The 14,193-nt window shown below is 41.3% G+C and overlaps 1 protein-coding gene across 2 annotated transcripts in view; it reads right to left on the minus strand.

The window, feature by feature from the left end:
- Window positions 1-1,140: 1,140 nt before the first annotated feature.
- The window catches only part of ROCK1 (Rho associated coiled-coil containing protein kinase 1), a 104,989-nt gene continuing 91,936 nt past the window's right edge, over window positions 1,141-14,193 (minus strand). Inside the window, exons 28-33 of one of the 2 annotated variants that reach the window (XM_060200766.1) lie at window positions 12,390-12,460; window positions 11,860-11,948; window positions 9,711-9,789; window positions 9,317-9,578; window positions 4,534-4,741; window positions 1,141-2,575 (exon numbers count right to left, since the gene is read on the minus strand). In XM_060200766.1, coding sequence (XP_060056749.1) covers window positions 2,572-2,575; window positions 4,534-4,741; window positions 9,317-9,578; window positions 9,711-9,789; window positions 11,860-11,948; window positions 12,390-12,460 — 713 coding nt within the window. In that variant the 3' untranslated portion in view covers window positions 1,141-2,571. Of the gene's footprint in view, window positions 2,579-4,533; window positions 4,742-9,316; window positions 9,579-9,710; window positions 9,790-11,859; window positions 11,949-12,389; window positions 12,461-14,193 lie in introns of both variants that reach the window. The other variant, XM_060200765.1, reaches the window with a different exon arrangement.

The raw sequence follows: 14,193 nt of genomic DNA on the forward strand, positions 1-14,193 counted from the left end.
GCGAGCCAGGATCCTTGTGCCAGTCCTTGCACTTCCCACTACATGTGTGTTAACTGGGTGTGGTACACCCCGCCACCTTTCTTTTTTCACCAGAGCACTAGCTGGCTCTGGCTTATGGTGGTGCTGGGGATTGAACCTAGGACCTTTGGTGCCCCGTGCATGAAAGGCTTTTTGCATGACCATTATGCTATCTCCCCAGCCTTCCTTTTGTCAATTTCTTTCACCATCCATCCATCAATCAATCATGGCCACCAGGAGCTGGGGGACTGTCTTGCAGGGACCAAGTCTCAGTGATAGCTAGAGTAGGGAAAAAGAGAGGGAACGGAGGGAAGAAGGAAGAGAGGAAGGAAAAAAGGGAGGAAGGATGGCACACCCAGTTGAGTGCACACGTTATAAGGCGCAAGGACTCAGGTTCAAGTCCTCGGTCCCCACCTGCAGAGGGAGAGCTTCACGAGTGGTGAAGCAGGGCTGCAGGCGTCTCTGTCTCTTCCTCTCTATCCCCCACCCTTCCCTCTTGATTTCTGGCTGTCTTTATCCAATAAATAAAGATAATTTAAAAAAATGAAAATTATCAATTGTGGGCACTCATGTTTTATAACTCAAAGCTTCATCTTTTAAAGTTTTACTTTAGTCCAGAAATTTTTTAATTCAGAATTTAATATTTATATGACACTCAGGGACTAATTTATAACATGGTCTTTATTCATCTGAGCAATGAGAAAATATAGCATTCTTTTTTAAAAAAATATTTATTTACTCCCTTTTGTTGCCCTTGTTTTATTGTTGTAGTTATTTAAAAAAAAAATTTTTTTTAAATTATTTTCCCTTTTGTTGCCCTTGTTTTTATTGTTGTTGTAGTTATTATTGTTGTCATTGTTGTTGGATAGGACAGAGAGAAAATGGAGAGGGGAGAGAAAGACAGACACCTGCAGACCTGCTTCACTGCCTGTGAAGCCACTCCCCTGCAGGTGGGGAGCCGGGGGCTCGAACCAGGATCCTTATGCCCGCCCGGTCCCTGCGCTTAGCGCCACGTGCACTTAACCCACTGCGCTACTGTCCGACTCCCCATAGCAATCATTCTTAAAGGTATCCATCCATAAATCACTTTTACTTTTCATTAAATAAGCACAGAGTCATTAGTATATTAATAACAGATATGTTTATTATTTCATATCCATCAGTGTGGCTTTGAATACCACATGAAACATGCATATCATCCTAGAGACATATCAGTTTTCCAGTGCTTCTTTTTGATACACATTACTGCAAAGCCATTATAAATTACTGAGGAGGTATTTGGTTAAAAATATAAACAATAAATCATACTGCCTATTATAAATCAACTCTGATTACGGGAGGAGAGTTTAACAGTATTTATCTGGTAATTCCTATGTCAACTGGAAAACAGATGAACTGCCAAAATTCTCGTACACTGGTGCAGCTTCCATGTTCTGCAGATTATGAAGTCATTGGTGTAGCAAGTAATTTGATGTGGATTGTACTCAATTTATCAAGTCCAGCGTATGTGTTTGTATTAAAATTAAACCAATCATCAATGAAAAACCCATTTAAAAATTTCTATTATTTAGTTATGGCAGTAAAGTAATCCTCTCAAATTAAGGCACTAAGAGGGCAATGCAATCCCCACTGAAAGTGTTCTAAGAATAATTTACATTTCAAACAGTGCATACATTTCTTATATGTCTGTTAACTTAATGTCTATTATCACTTAAAACCACAAAGAAATACATTATACAATTACAGAAACAATGTACCCCACAAAATGCTTTTAAACTTGGTTCTTTTGTACAGTTAGCTTTCTAATGTCTCTAGTAGTAAAATAACTCAGTATGGCTTGGCAAAAATGAATAGATTAAATGTTTTGTTGTTTTTTTTTTTTTTTTGCCTTCTCAGTCTGTAACCTTGCTGAAACCCATACAGTATTTTGCAAAGCATGATGTAAATTATTCTCCATCAAGTCCACTATGGGCAATCAATAGTAAGGCTTCTAGATTTTACAGTGAGGGCACTGAAGTCAAGTGATATCACTCACTGCTTCCTTATAATGGTTTTTATAGTCCCACAAGAGCACAAAAATGAAGTCATTAAGAAAAAAATTCAATCGTCTCATTTTGAGATATTTTCATTACTCCTTCCATGAGCTGATCTTGAATAGTGATGGCCATTCCACTTCAAGTGAAAGTCCTCTTCCTCTCACACATACGAGGAAAACTTTGTTCTATCACGACTGACAGGCATTTTCTTAGAAATTCAAAAAGGCAGCACCTTTTAAAAAAAAAAAAAAAATCTAGCTAAGCTTCCCCCAATTGTATTTGCATTACACAGTAATAATCAATCTAATCTACCTGTAGGCAAACCCCACAAAAACAAAACAAAACAAAACACCACAGTGTGCTTTTGTGCCAAAGCAAGGACAGAGTAACAGCAATCTTAGCCCTGAAGCCTACGATACCGCTACTCGCATCAAAGAATAGCCTGTCTGCTGGGTCAGAGAAGCCTGGTTTATCAGGTAGCATTCCACATCATTCCACAAGGTGCTGGGCCATGGGGTTAACTGCTGGGGAAAAAGGAAAGAAAGTTATTTTGGAACATGTTCGCGTTAGAAAAGTACGAAACACAATTGGAGGGAAAGTAAGCACATGCACAAACAAGGAACTGACACCCAAACTTTGGAAAGCCGGAAAGTAGATAAACACACATGGCATTTCCTCTTTGATTTCAAATTTGTTTAACAAAGCTGTAATTCAATTTGAAATAATTTGGGTCCAGATTAAGTCTTAAAATATACGTATTAACATGATATAGACAAAAACCCAGAGAAACTATAGTAGTGCCAAGGATCAAACTGGGAACATCACGTATGCTGTACCACCTTTGAGGCCATTCCCGTTATTACTGTCACTACTGATTTATCTGAACAAGAGAGAACACAGTAGCACTCAGCGCTGGGTTATGGTGGTGCTGGAGACTGAACCTGGGACCTCTGGGACCTCAGGCATGAGGACCTGTCGCATGAACTGAGGTGTGACATCCATGACAGTGTAGCACACATTTAGAGAATAAATTCCATTGAAAATTCCAAAACCTGAGTTGAGAATTTACTTAAAACAGGATAGTCACTGATATCAAGTAACTATGATTAAATAAGAGAAAAGCCTATCAACATAATGAAAAACAAAAGATGAATAGTTTAAAAAAAATTATTTATTGGATAGAGACAGCCAGAAATCAAGAGGAAAGGGGAGACAGACACCTGCAGGTGGGGACTGGGGGCTCCTTGAGCACTGTAACGTGCACTCAATCAGGTGTGCCGCCAGCCGGCCCCAAGATGAACCATTGTTTACATAAATGTCTGTTTAGCACATTAAGAGCCATTATGTGCTATGTATTACAACCAAAGACAATTGCATTTGACAAGGAATTAAATGAATACAGCATTATAAATATTACCTTATCAGGAATCTGTTTCATTTATAAAGTCACTTCACGTCATATATAAAGACTTTGTTAGAAATGATGCCTTACAGGCCCGAGTGGTGGTACACCCCATTGAGCACACACATTGTAATTAATGTGTAAGGACCTGTTTTTAAGCCCCTGTTCCCCACTTGCAGAGGACACTTCACGAGTGGTAAAGCAGGGCTCCTGGTGACTCTATCTCTCTTCCTGTCTCCCCTCTCCTCTCAATTTCTCTGTCCTATCAAAATAAAAATAAATAAATAGATGTTGAAAAACAAGATCAGGGAAAAAAAAAGAAAAAGAAAAACAAGATCAGGGGAGTCGGGCAATAGCGCAGTGGGTTAAGTGCACGGGGCGCAAAGCACAAGGACAGGCGTGAGGATCCCGGTTCAAGCCCCTGGCTCCCCACCTGCAGGGGACTCGCGTTTCACAGTCAGTGAAGCAGGTCTACGGGTGTCTGTCTTTCTCTCCCCCTCCTCTCTCCATTTCTCTCTGTCCTATCCAACAACAACTACAACAATAAAACAACAAGGGCAACAAAAGGGAATAAATAAATATTAAAAAAAAAAAGATCGGGTAGTCCGGGAGGTGGCGCAGTGGATAGGGCACTGGACTCTCAATCATGAGGTCCTGAGTTTGATCCCCGGCAGCACATGTACCAGCGTGATGTCTGATTCTTTCTCTCTCTCTCTCTCCTCTGATGTTTCTCATGAATAAATAAATGAAATATTTAAAACAGAAAAAGAACACACAGCAGAACTTGGACTGGAGTTGGTGTACTGCACCGAAGTAAAAGTCTTTGGGGGGAGGGTCCACGTCCTGAACAGGATGGCAGAAGAGGACCTAGTGGGAGTTGTACTGTTATGTGGAAAACTGGGAAATGTTATTCATTTACAAACTACTGTATTTTACTGTCGACTGTAAACTATTAATCCAATAAAGAAAATAAATAAATGAATGTTTAAAAAAAACACACCTTACATGAGAAAGAACCTAATTTTAAGTTTTAATAGTTAACTTTGACCATGTGACATTTCACATTTTCACCCTTACCTCATTTTTCCAGATGTGTTTTTCACTGCTTTCCGGAAAGACTGGTTTGCAGTAGACCTGGTAGAGAGTGTTCGGGGGGATGCACGGACAAAGCCAGATGGTGGATTCTTGGGGATCTTCTTCACCAAGTGAGTCACCCACTTCTTCTGCTCATCCTGAGAGCAGGCCAACAGTAGCATATCTCTTGCTGAAGTCACATCGTAACTTACTGTAATTCAGGGAAAATATAATTAAAGCTCTGGAACACCTAAAAATACCTTCTGCATGCATTTCACTAGCTCCTTGAAATTCAAGCTCAATCACGCTTCAACAATTGCCCCTTCTCTTCTCAATTTAATGAAAGTTGAAAATTTAAAGACAAAGCATTAGTTATAAACCGATAAGAAAAATACATTCAGGTGAGTCGGGTGGTAGCGCAGTGAGTTAAGCGCACGTGGCGCAAAGCGCAAGGACCGGCATAGGGATCCCAGTTCAAGCCCCCGGCTCCCCACCTGCAGGGGAGTCGCTTCACAGGTAGTGAAGCAGGTCTGCAGGTGTCTGTCTTTCTCTTCCCCTCTCTCCATTTCTCTCTGTCCTATGCAACAACAACGGCATCAATAGTAACTACAATAATAAAACAAGGGCAACAAAAGGGAATAAATACATAAATATTAAAAAAAAAATTCAGAAGGGCATGAGACTGGCAGACTTTAGCAATGACTCATTAGTCACTATCAGGCCACCCCGTCAGCTGGGGCCCCAGTCGAGGCATCCTGGGATTCCCACACAGACACGTTGAACCTATACCTCGAATAGATCCCTCTCTCCATTGTTACTGGTCATCTCCATCACGAACAATATAATGGACCCCTGTGGGGGCCCCTATAGAACCTTTCCCTTAATGTGGATCAACAACAGTAGAGAATGTTCCATCCTTCGAAGGGTGTCTGTTAACATACTCTATCTACCACCTGAAGAAGATGGGTCCTGAAATTGGTGCAACTCAGAATGTTCCTACTGATGACTGATGACCACAGAGTGCGAGTTTGGACCTACAGGGATGCAGAAGTTACACAGGCTCCTATTCGGAATATGGGCCCCAGATCAAATCAAGGGGTTTATAATCAACAATGTTTAAACACTTTCCCCATATTAGGGAGCTACTCTTCTTCCCTGATCCAGCTTTCTGGTCCTTTTTCTAACCATGACATCATCTCCCCAGACAATAACTTGGGTCCACCTGCATATCAGAGGTCAGGCTCAGGCAAAAACTAGTAATAGCCACAGGCCCTTTAGAATATATCTAAAAATAGACCTACTAGCTATTTCCAAAATGGAGACCCGAAAATTATCATCTGCAATATTTCAGTCTTTAGGTTCATGATTAGTCAACAATTTGTTCTGCTTTATATGTTAATTCTTTTTTTTTCAGCCACAAGGTTCCAGATGCTACCATGATGCCAACCAGACTTCCCTGGACAGACAACCCCACCAATGTGTCCTGGAGCCCCGCTTCCCCAGAGCTCTGCCCCACTAGGGAAAGAGAGAGACAGGCTGGGAGCCTGTATAAACCTGTCAATGCTCATGTTTGGCGGGGAAGCAATGACAGAAGCCGGTTCCACCTTCTGCACCCCATAATGACCCTGGGTTCAAGCCTCCCAGTGCTCACCTGTGAGGGACTGAGGGTGATGCTTCACAAATGGTGAAACAATGTTGCAGGTGTCTCTCTGTCTCTATCCCTCTTAATCCCCCCTCCCCTCTCAACTTCTCCCTTTTTCTATACAAATTAATAAATAAAGATAAAAAAAACACCTTGTGATCAAGATTCTAGCCTATTAGGAGAGAAAGACAAGGAAGCAGTGAGAATCCCAAGAATGAGAGTGTAATTATAAATTCAAATGAGACAGGATATTTTATAACCATAAGATATGATGAATAATATTATTCAATAAATGTGAAAATAGGTGAGATAAAAAAAAAAAGAAATTTAGAAGTGAAAATACAGAAGTGGAAGAAACAAACATATATATATATATATATATATATATATATATAATTTATTTTCCCTTTTGTTGCCCTTGTTGGTTTTTATTGTTGTTATTGATGTCATTGTTGTTGGATAGGACAGAGAGAAATGGAGAGAGGAGGGAAAGACAGAGGGGGAGAGAAAGACAGACACCTGCAGACCTGCTTCACCGCCTGTGAAGCGACTCCCCTGCAGATGGGGGGGCCTGGGTCTCGAACCAGAACCCTTACCAGTCCTTGCGCTTTGTGCCATGTGCATTTAACCCACCGTGCTACCACCTGGCTCCCATTTTTCTTTCTTTTTTTAAAATTTTTTTAAATATTTATTTAATTTATTTATTCCCTTTTGTTGCCCTTGTTGTTTTATTGTTGTAGTTATTATTGTTGTTGTCGTTGTTGGATAGGACAGAGAGAAATGGAGAGAGGAAGACAGAGGGGGAGAGAAAGACAGACACCTGCAGACCTGCTTCACCGCCTGTGAAGCGACTGACTCCCCTGCAGGTGGGGAGTTGGGGGCTTGAACTGGGATCCTTATGCCGGTCCTTGTGCTTTGCCCCACATGCACTTAACCTGCTGCGCTACCGCCCGACTCCCAAGGGTGATTATTTCTAAGATATAATGTCTGGGCCAAGAGAGCTCTCCTGGTAGAATATGTGGAGGCACTCAGTCCAGGTCCTGGCTTCAACACTGGAGCACCATGGATGGTCCTGGCTGAGCTCTGTGGCTGGCGGAGAAGTGCTGAGGTAGCTCCTCTATTTATTTATTATTTGACCAGAGCAAGGCTCAGCTCTGGCTTATGATGGTGCAAAGACTGAACTTGGGACTTTATAGCCTCAGGTATGAAAATCTGTATAACTAGTATGGTATTTCATCTGCTCTCCTCTATTTCTTTCTCTAGAAATAAAAAGACTGCGACTAGGCAATCACTCAGAAGTAGGATACATTTCCACAGCCCTGAATTCATCACTGAGCACTGCATTAAAAAATCATGCTCAGTGGTCTGGGAGGTGGCGCAGTTGATAAAGCATTGGATTCTCAAGCATGAGGTTCCCAGTTCAATCCCCGGCAGCATGTGTGCCAGAGTGATGTCTGGTAATTTCTCTCTCCTATCTTTCTTATTAATAAATAAGTAAATTTTTAAAAAATCATGTACAATATAGAATTTATGAGATAGGGCCAGGTGGGGGTTCAGCTGGTTGAGTGCACACATTACAGTGCACAAGGACAGGAGTTCCAGCCCCAGGTCCACACCTGCAGGGGGAAAGCCTCAAAAGTGGTACAGCTGGGCTGGGTGGTGGCACACCTGGTTTAGCGCATGTTACAATGCACAAGGACCCAGGTTCTAGCCCCTTGGTCCCCACCTGCAGGGGGAAAGTTTTGTGAGTGGTGAAGCAGGGCTGCAGGTGTCTGTCTGTCTCTCCCTATCATGCCCTTCCCTCTTGATTTCTAGCTGTCTCTATCCAATAGACAAATACGCTAAGTTTAAAAAAATTATGGGATACTGAATGGACTACTACTCTATAATTAAAATAAGAAAGAATGAGATTACATCATTTGGAAGAAAATGAGAAGGAACTGGAGGTGATTATGAGCCCTGAAATAGAGGTAAAGGACAACTAACTACTGAAAGGTTTTGTTCATATGTGGACTACAGGTGACTAGTCACAGCTTCACTCTCTGCACCACCATAAGCCAGAGCTAAGTTCTGGTTTTTTTTTTTAAAAAAAAACCTTTTTTTTAAATATCTATTTTATTTATTTATTCCCTTTTGTTGCCCTTGTTGTTTTATTGTTGTAGTTATCATTGTTGTCGTTGTTGCTGGATAGGACAGAGAGAAATGGAGAGAGGAGGGGAAGACAGAGAGAGGGAGAGAAAGACAGACACCTGCAGACCTGCTTCACCGCCTGTGAAGTGACTCCCCTGCAGGTGGGGAGCCGGGGGCTCGAACTGGGATCCTTAAGCAAATCCTTGTGCTTTGTGCCACGTGCGCTTATTCCGCTGTGCTACAGCTCGACTCCCCAAAAAAATTCTAAGAAAAATGTTTAACTTGTTTCTGAATAAGCTCTTTTAAGTTAGAAGTACTACTTAAGAAGAGACTAGTAAAATATGAATTTAAAATTATATTTCTTGACAACAGAGAGTTCTATGACTCTTTTTATGCCAAAGTAAGATTCCCTTAAAAGTCATAAAGTATCTGTTCATCATTTTAGATGGCTCCTGTATTATTATTTGGAGTTATGTTTATCTGGCAGTTTTTTATATAATGTAAATTTATAATATTCATGTTCAAGATGTTTTAGAAATAACTTGAAATCTTTGTATTTTCTATAGGTTTTATATTGGCATTTTGGATTCTTTCATAAAAATACATAAACAAACAAAAAAAAGTAACTAACTGTCTCTTGGGCATGAAATTATACCCCTAAAATCTTGAGTGTTTGTGAAACAATGAATTAAATTACTAATAAAAAGGAAAAAAAAAAAAGATTCAAAACTCACTCTGCGGCTATGAAGTGATAGTACTTATTGCTCCACATATGAAACATGTTAAAATAACTTTAGTTTTCTTTCTCAGAGCCCTGTGCAGCTCTGGCTGATGATGGTGCTGGGACTGAACCTTTACACCCTCAGGCGTGAGACTTTTTGCAAAACCATCATGCTGTCGCCCCAGCACCAAAGTAACGTTTCTTAACTCCTTTATAATTTGATATAGAGAAAAATCACACTTGTCTCACTGAGTTACTTTTTTTTTGGTTGTAAAGATAACTTTAATCCTTACCTTTACATGGAGAAATCAAGTCCTCTTTCTTATCTAGGTGATCTCGATGGCACTTCACGTGGCATCTCCGACATTCAAGGGCAGGGGGAGGCTTGAAGACATGCCAGAGAGGCTTGGCACAGGCCTCACAGTTGGCTGGAAAGTGGTAAAGAGTGGGAATGAACTCATGGCCTTTGTGGTTCTGAAAATTAGTTTTTTCAGCTTGTTGAACTGGTTCCATCTCCACATCTTTTCTGCATTCACCTTCATTTGCATATAGTATCTGCATTCAGGGACATAAAAGGAAAAACAGAGAAGATATTACTCCATAATATAAACTTCAGATGTAAAAAGCACAGTTATTATATCTACTTCACATAACACACGTAGTACTTATGTCATGTCAAAGTCTCACCTGGAATATTTTAGGGATTTCTTCAGTTTCAGCTCTATATACATCTCCTTGGGTTACAGGACGAACATGAAACAATTTACTAAAACATAAGCATAACACAGGTCAATATAAAAACTCCTTTATATCGAAAAAGTTCTACTGGAAACTGAACTGGAGTTGGTGTATTGCACCAAAGAAAAAGACTCTGGACAACAAGGGCAACAAAAGGGAAAATAAATAAATATTTAAAAAAGAAAAAAAGAAAAGAAAAAAAAGGAAAAAGACTCTGGGGTGTGTGTGTGGGGGGGAGCAGGGGGGAATACAGGTCCAAAAAGGATGACAGAGGACCTAGTGGGGGTTGTACTGTTATGTGGAAAACTGGGAACTGTTTTGCATGTACAAACTACTGTATTTACTGTCGAATGTAAAACATTAATTCCCCAATAAAGAAATTTAAAAAAAAAGGTTCTACTGAAGGAAACATACATACAAGTAGCAAATAAACACATGAAAAGATGCTCAAAGTTATTCACCACTGAAATGCAAATAAGAATCACAACTAACAAAATTATTTCATCAGAACGCTGCTAAGCCCTGGCTTACAGTGGTGTAGGGGAGACTGAACCTGGGACTTCAGGGGCTCAGGCATGACAGTCTCTCTCTCTCCTTCTCTTTTTCTTGCCTCCAGGGTTATCACTGGGGCTCGGTGCCTGCACTACAAACCCACTGCTGCTCGTGGAGGCCATTTTTCCTACTTTGTTTCCCCTTGTTGTGATTATTATTATTGTTGTTGTTGGACAGGACAGAGCAATCGAGAGAGAGGATGGGAAGACTGAGGGGGAGAGAAAGACAGACGCCTGCAGACCTGCTTCACTGCTTGTGAAGTGACTGCCCTGCAGGTGGGGAGCCGGGGGCTTGAACCGGGATCCTTAAGCCAGTCTGTGCACTTTGCGCCCGGTGCGCTTAACCCTCTGTGCATAACCATTATGCTATCTCCCCTGCCCTTGGAATTTTAAAAATAACACCAAATGCTGATGAGGATGCAGAAAAAACAGATCACTCGTAAGATTGTGGGAGAAATTCAAAACTACACGGCCATTCTCTAAGAAGAAAATGCCAGTTTATTACAAAACCAAATACTTGGTGTACCACTACCATGCCTTTGGAATTAAACATATGTAGACTCTAGTTACATCTATAAGGTATTAAGAGAATTGAGCAAATGCCAGAGAGTACTGATACTTCATTTAGTTGTGAAAATATTAATAATACCCTTAATGGAATGAAGCACAAGCACCAATATGAGACACCAATCTTTTAATTATGACTATACTCTTCCTTAAAGAACGCTCACTCACATTTATACAGTGAACAGCACCTGTATTACTATAGGCAGCAGTCATTCGTTTTAGATTACACACAAGAAAAAAGCTACTTATTACAAGCAGGTCTCTGACCTATTATTAAAGATGAACATACAAAGCTGGGAAGAGGCATAACCTTTACGCACAACTCTGATGCCTGAGGCTCTGAGCTCCTGCATCCAATCCCCTGCACCATCAGAAGACAGAGCTGAGTATTGTTAAATGGGAAACTGGGGAATGTTATGCATGTATAAACTATTGTATTTACTGTTGAATGTAAAACATTAATTCCCCAATAAAGAAATAAAAAAAAAAAGACAGAGCTGAGTAGGGCTTTGGTTAAGAGCAAACAAAACAAGCAAAGCAACATACTTCCTCCTTCTTCTTTTTATTTTTAATATTTATTTTCCCTTTTGTTGTCCTGGTTGTCGTATTGTTGTAGTTATTGTTGGCATGGTTACTGATGTCACTGTTGGACAGGACAGAGAGAAATGGAGAGAGGAAGGGAAGACAGAGGGGGAGAGAAAGACAGACACCTGCAGTCCTGCTTCACCACTTGTGCAGCGACTTTCCCCCCCCCAATGCTCTAAACCTGAAACCAGTGAAATCTTGGAATGAATCATCTGCATGAACACACAGTCCAGGTATGCAAGCCCTTGCCTTTCACATTCTGCTTGAGATTTAAAATCGTGAACAGACAGTGAGCAGTGGACATTACTTAGATAAGAAAATATGAGTTCAATTTAAAGTATAAAACAACCATGGCAAGCTACCACTCAACTAATTGAGAACAGAAGGCGACTCACTCGATGTCCAGCACCATAGAGGGACTGGACTGCTCCTTATCCTGCTCGTCGTTGTAGAAGAGGATCTTCTTGCTGCTCACCACCACATACTGCAACGACAGAAAGGGCGGGGCTGCATCACCAGTGTCACCGCGGCCGTAACTGCCCAGCACAACTGGTGCTGGTCACCAACACTCATCAGGGTAGCTGATACGACTTTCACGTGGGGGCCGGGCAGTGGCACAGCTGGCTAAGTGCACACAGCACACAGCACCAGCACCAGCACCAGGATCCGGATTCCAACCTCTTCCCCACCTGCAGGGGGAAAACTTCACGAGTGAAGCCGGGCTGCTAGTGTCTCTGATGCTCTCTCCTCTCTTTATCCCCTCCATCCCCACCTAATTTCTCGGTCCTATCCAACACAATCAAAGAGATGGCCATTAGGAACAGTAGGTTTGTAGTGCCAGCACTGAGCCCCAACAATAACCCTGGAGACAAAAAAAAAAAAAAAAAAAAAATCACACACACACACACATATATATAGACAGTACCTGTTTCTTCCAGCCATATCGTTTGATATTTCCTCTGTTTGGTACTGAAAGCCAACCTTCAATTCTTGACTCTGAGGAAAATATAATGGTATTCATTCTTCAATCGTGAAAAGGAAAAGCTATTACAAGTTGTCTGGCAGCATGCAGCCACAGGCATCGGAACGCAGCTAAGTGATGGCTGTGATTTGCTCTTTCATGCTTCAGTCACACAAATCAGCTTTGATGGCCATACAAATATTGCAAAAAAAAAAACAAACCTCAAGCCCCCTTTTCCACAAAATTAACATTTAATACTCAGTTATAAAAAGTATGAACAATAATGTCTTAAAGTGCCAGGCAAGACTGGAATGGACTGCAGCCTAAATGGCATATGATGGACTATAAATATAATTGAAGATTCATAGAAAAAAAAACTTAGCAAAAAAAATTCTGCAGCAGGTGGAACAAGTCAGAGCCACGATGTACACAAGAAAGAGCACATACAAGGAGAGAAGTGGCCGGTTACTCACAGAAGGAGCACGTACAAGAGAAGTGGCCGGTTACTCACAGAAGGTAAGGACAGAAGATAAGTAAGGAATGCAGGCAGAACCAACTAGACATAAACAATAAAAGATAGGCATTTAATTTTTTTTTTTCTCAGTACAATATTCTGACAAGCTTTCTGGTAAAAACACCCAGAACAATATCAAAAGGACAGTACAAATTTAGGTAGGGGGAGGACTTAATTCTAGGGGTAAGTTGAATTTCAATTCTTATTGAACTAAAGAAGTGCTAGTTCATCAAACTAAAGTCTTTTAACATTTTTGGTATCACAAATTAATAAGTGGCAAACAAAAGTCACACAATTTCATTCAACTGCTAATACTTCAATCAGATTGTGCATATCTTATCATAGCTTTTCATACTAATCATTTGTTCAAACAGAATCAATGCTTGGAGTGGCCCAGGAGGTGACTCAGTGAATAAAGTATTGAACTCTGAAACGTCAAGTCCCTAGTTTGATTCCTGGCATCGCATGTGCCAGGCTGATGCTCTGTTTGTCTCTGTCCCTCTCTCAACCTATCTTACTTTTTTTTAAAAAAAGGACCAATGCAGGGGCTGGGCGGTGGCACAGCGGGTTAAGCGCACATGACGCAAAGCGCAAGGACCGGCATGAGGATCCCGGTTCGAGCCCCCCGGCTCCCCACCTGCAGGGGAGTCGCTTCCCAGGCGGGGAAGCAGGTCTGCAGGTGTCTGTCTTTCTCTCCCCCTCTGTCTCCCTTCCTCTCTCCATTTCTCGCTGTCCTATGCAACAACGACAGCAATAACAACAACAATAACAAGGGCAACAAAGGGGGGAAAATAGCCTCCAGGAGCAGGTAATGCATAGTGTAGGCACCATGCCCCAGCAATCACCTTGGGGGGGTGGGGAGGGGGAAGACACAAAAAACAAAGAGTAATGCTTACATTAGAAATACCTGGAGGGAAAAGGTTATTCCATTTAAAACGGTTATATCAGTTAATAGATAAGATCATTCGACTGTGTTCTATGTCTCTTAGTATATTTGAAAAGATAAGCACAGAAAAGTAGACAGCTTTAACGTACAACACTATAATGTGATGGAGGCAACTTTGGCTGTACCTGACTCTTGAGGACAGAGACTGTCCTTCCTACATGACGTGCTCCCCTAACAGTAACAACAGTTCAGTTACTCAAGAGCTACTTACTACCTGCCGAGTGCTTTACAAGCTCTTACAGTGGGCTGCGGGAAAGCAATGGCCTGTTCTGTCTGTGCAAAAATGTGTCACGACTTCTCCCACAGCC

The sequence above is a fragment of the Erinaceus europaeus genome, chromosome 10 (genome assembly GCF_950295315.1).
Source record: "Erinaceus europaeus chromosome 10, mEriEur2.1, whole genome shotgun sequence".
NCBI lineage: Eukaryota > Metazoa > Chordata > Mammalia > Eulipotyphla > Erinaceidae > Erinaceus > Erinaceus europaeus.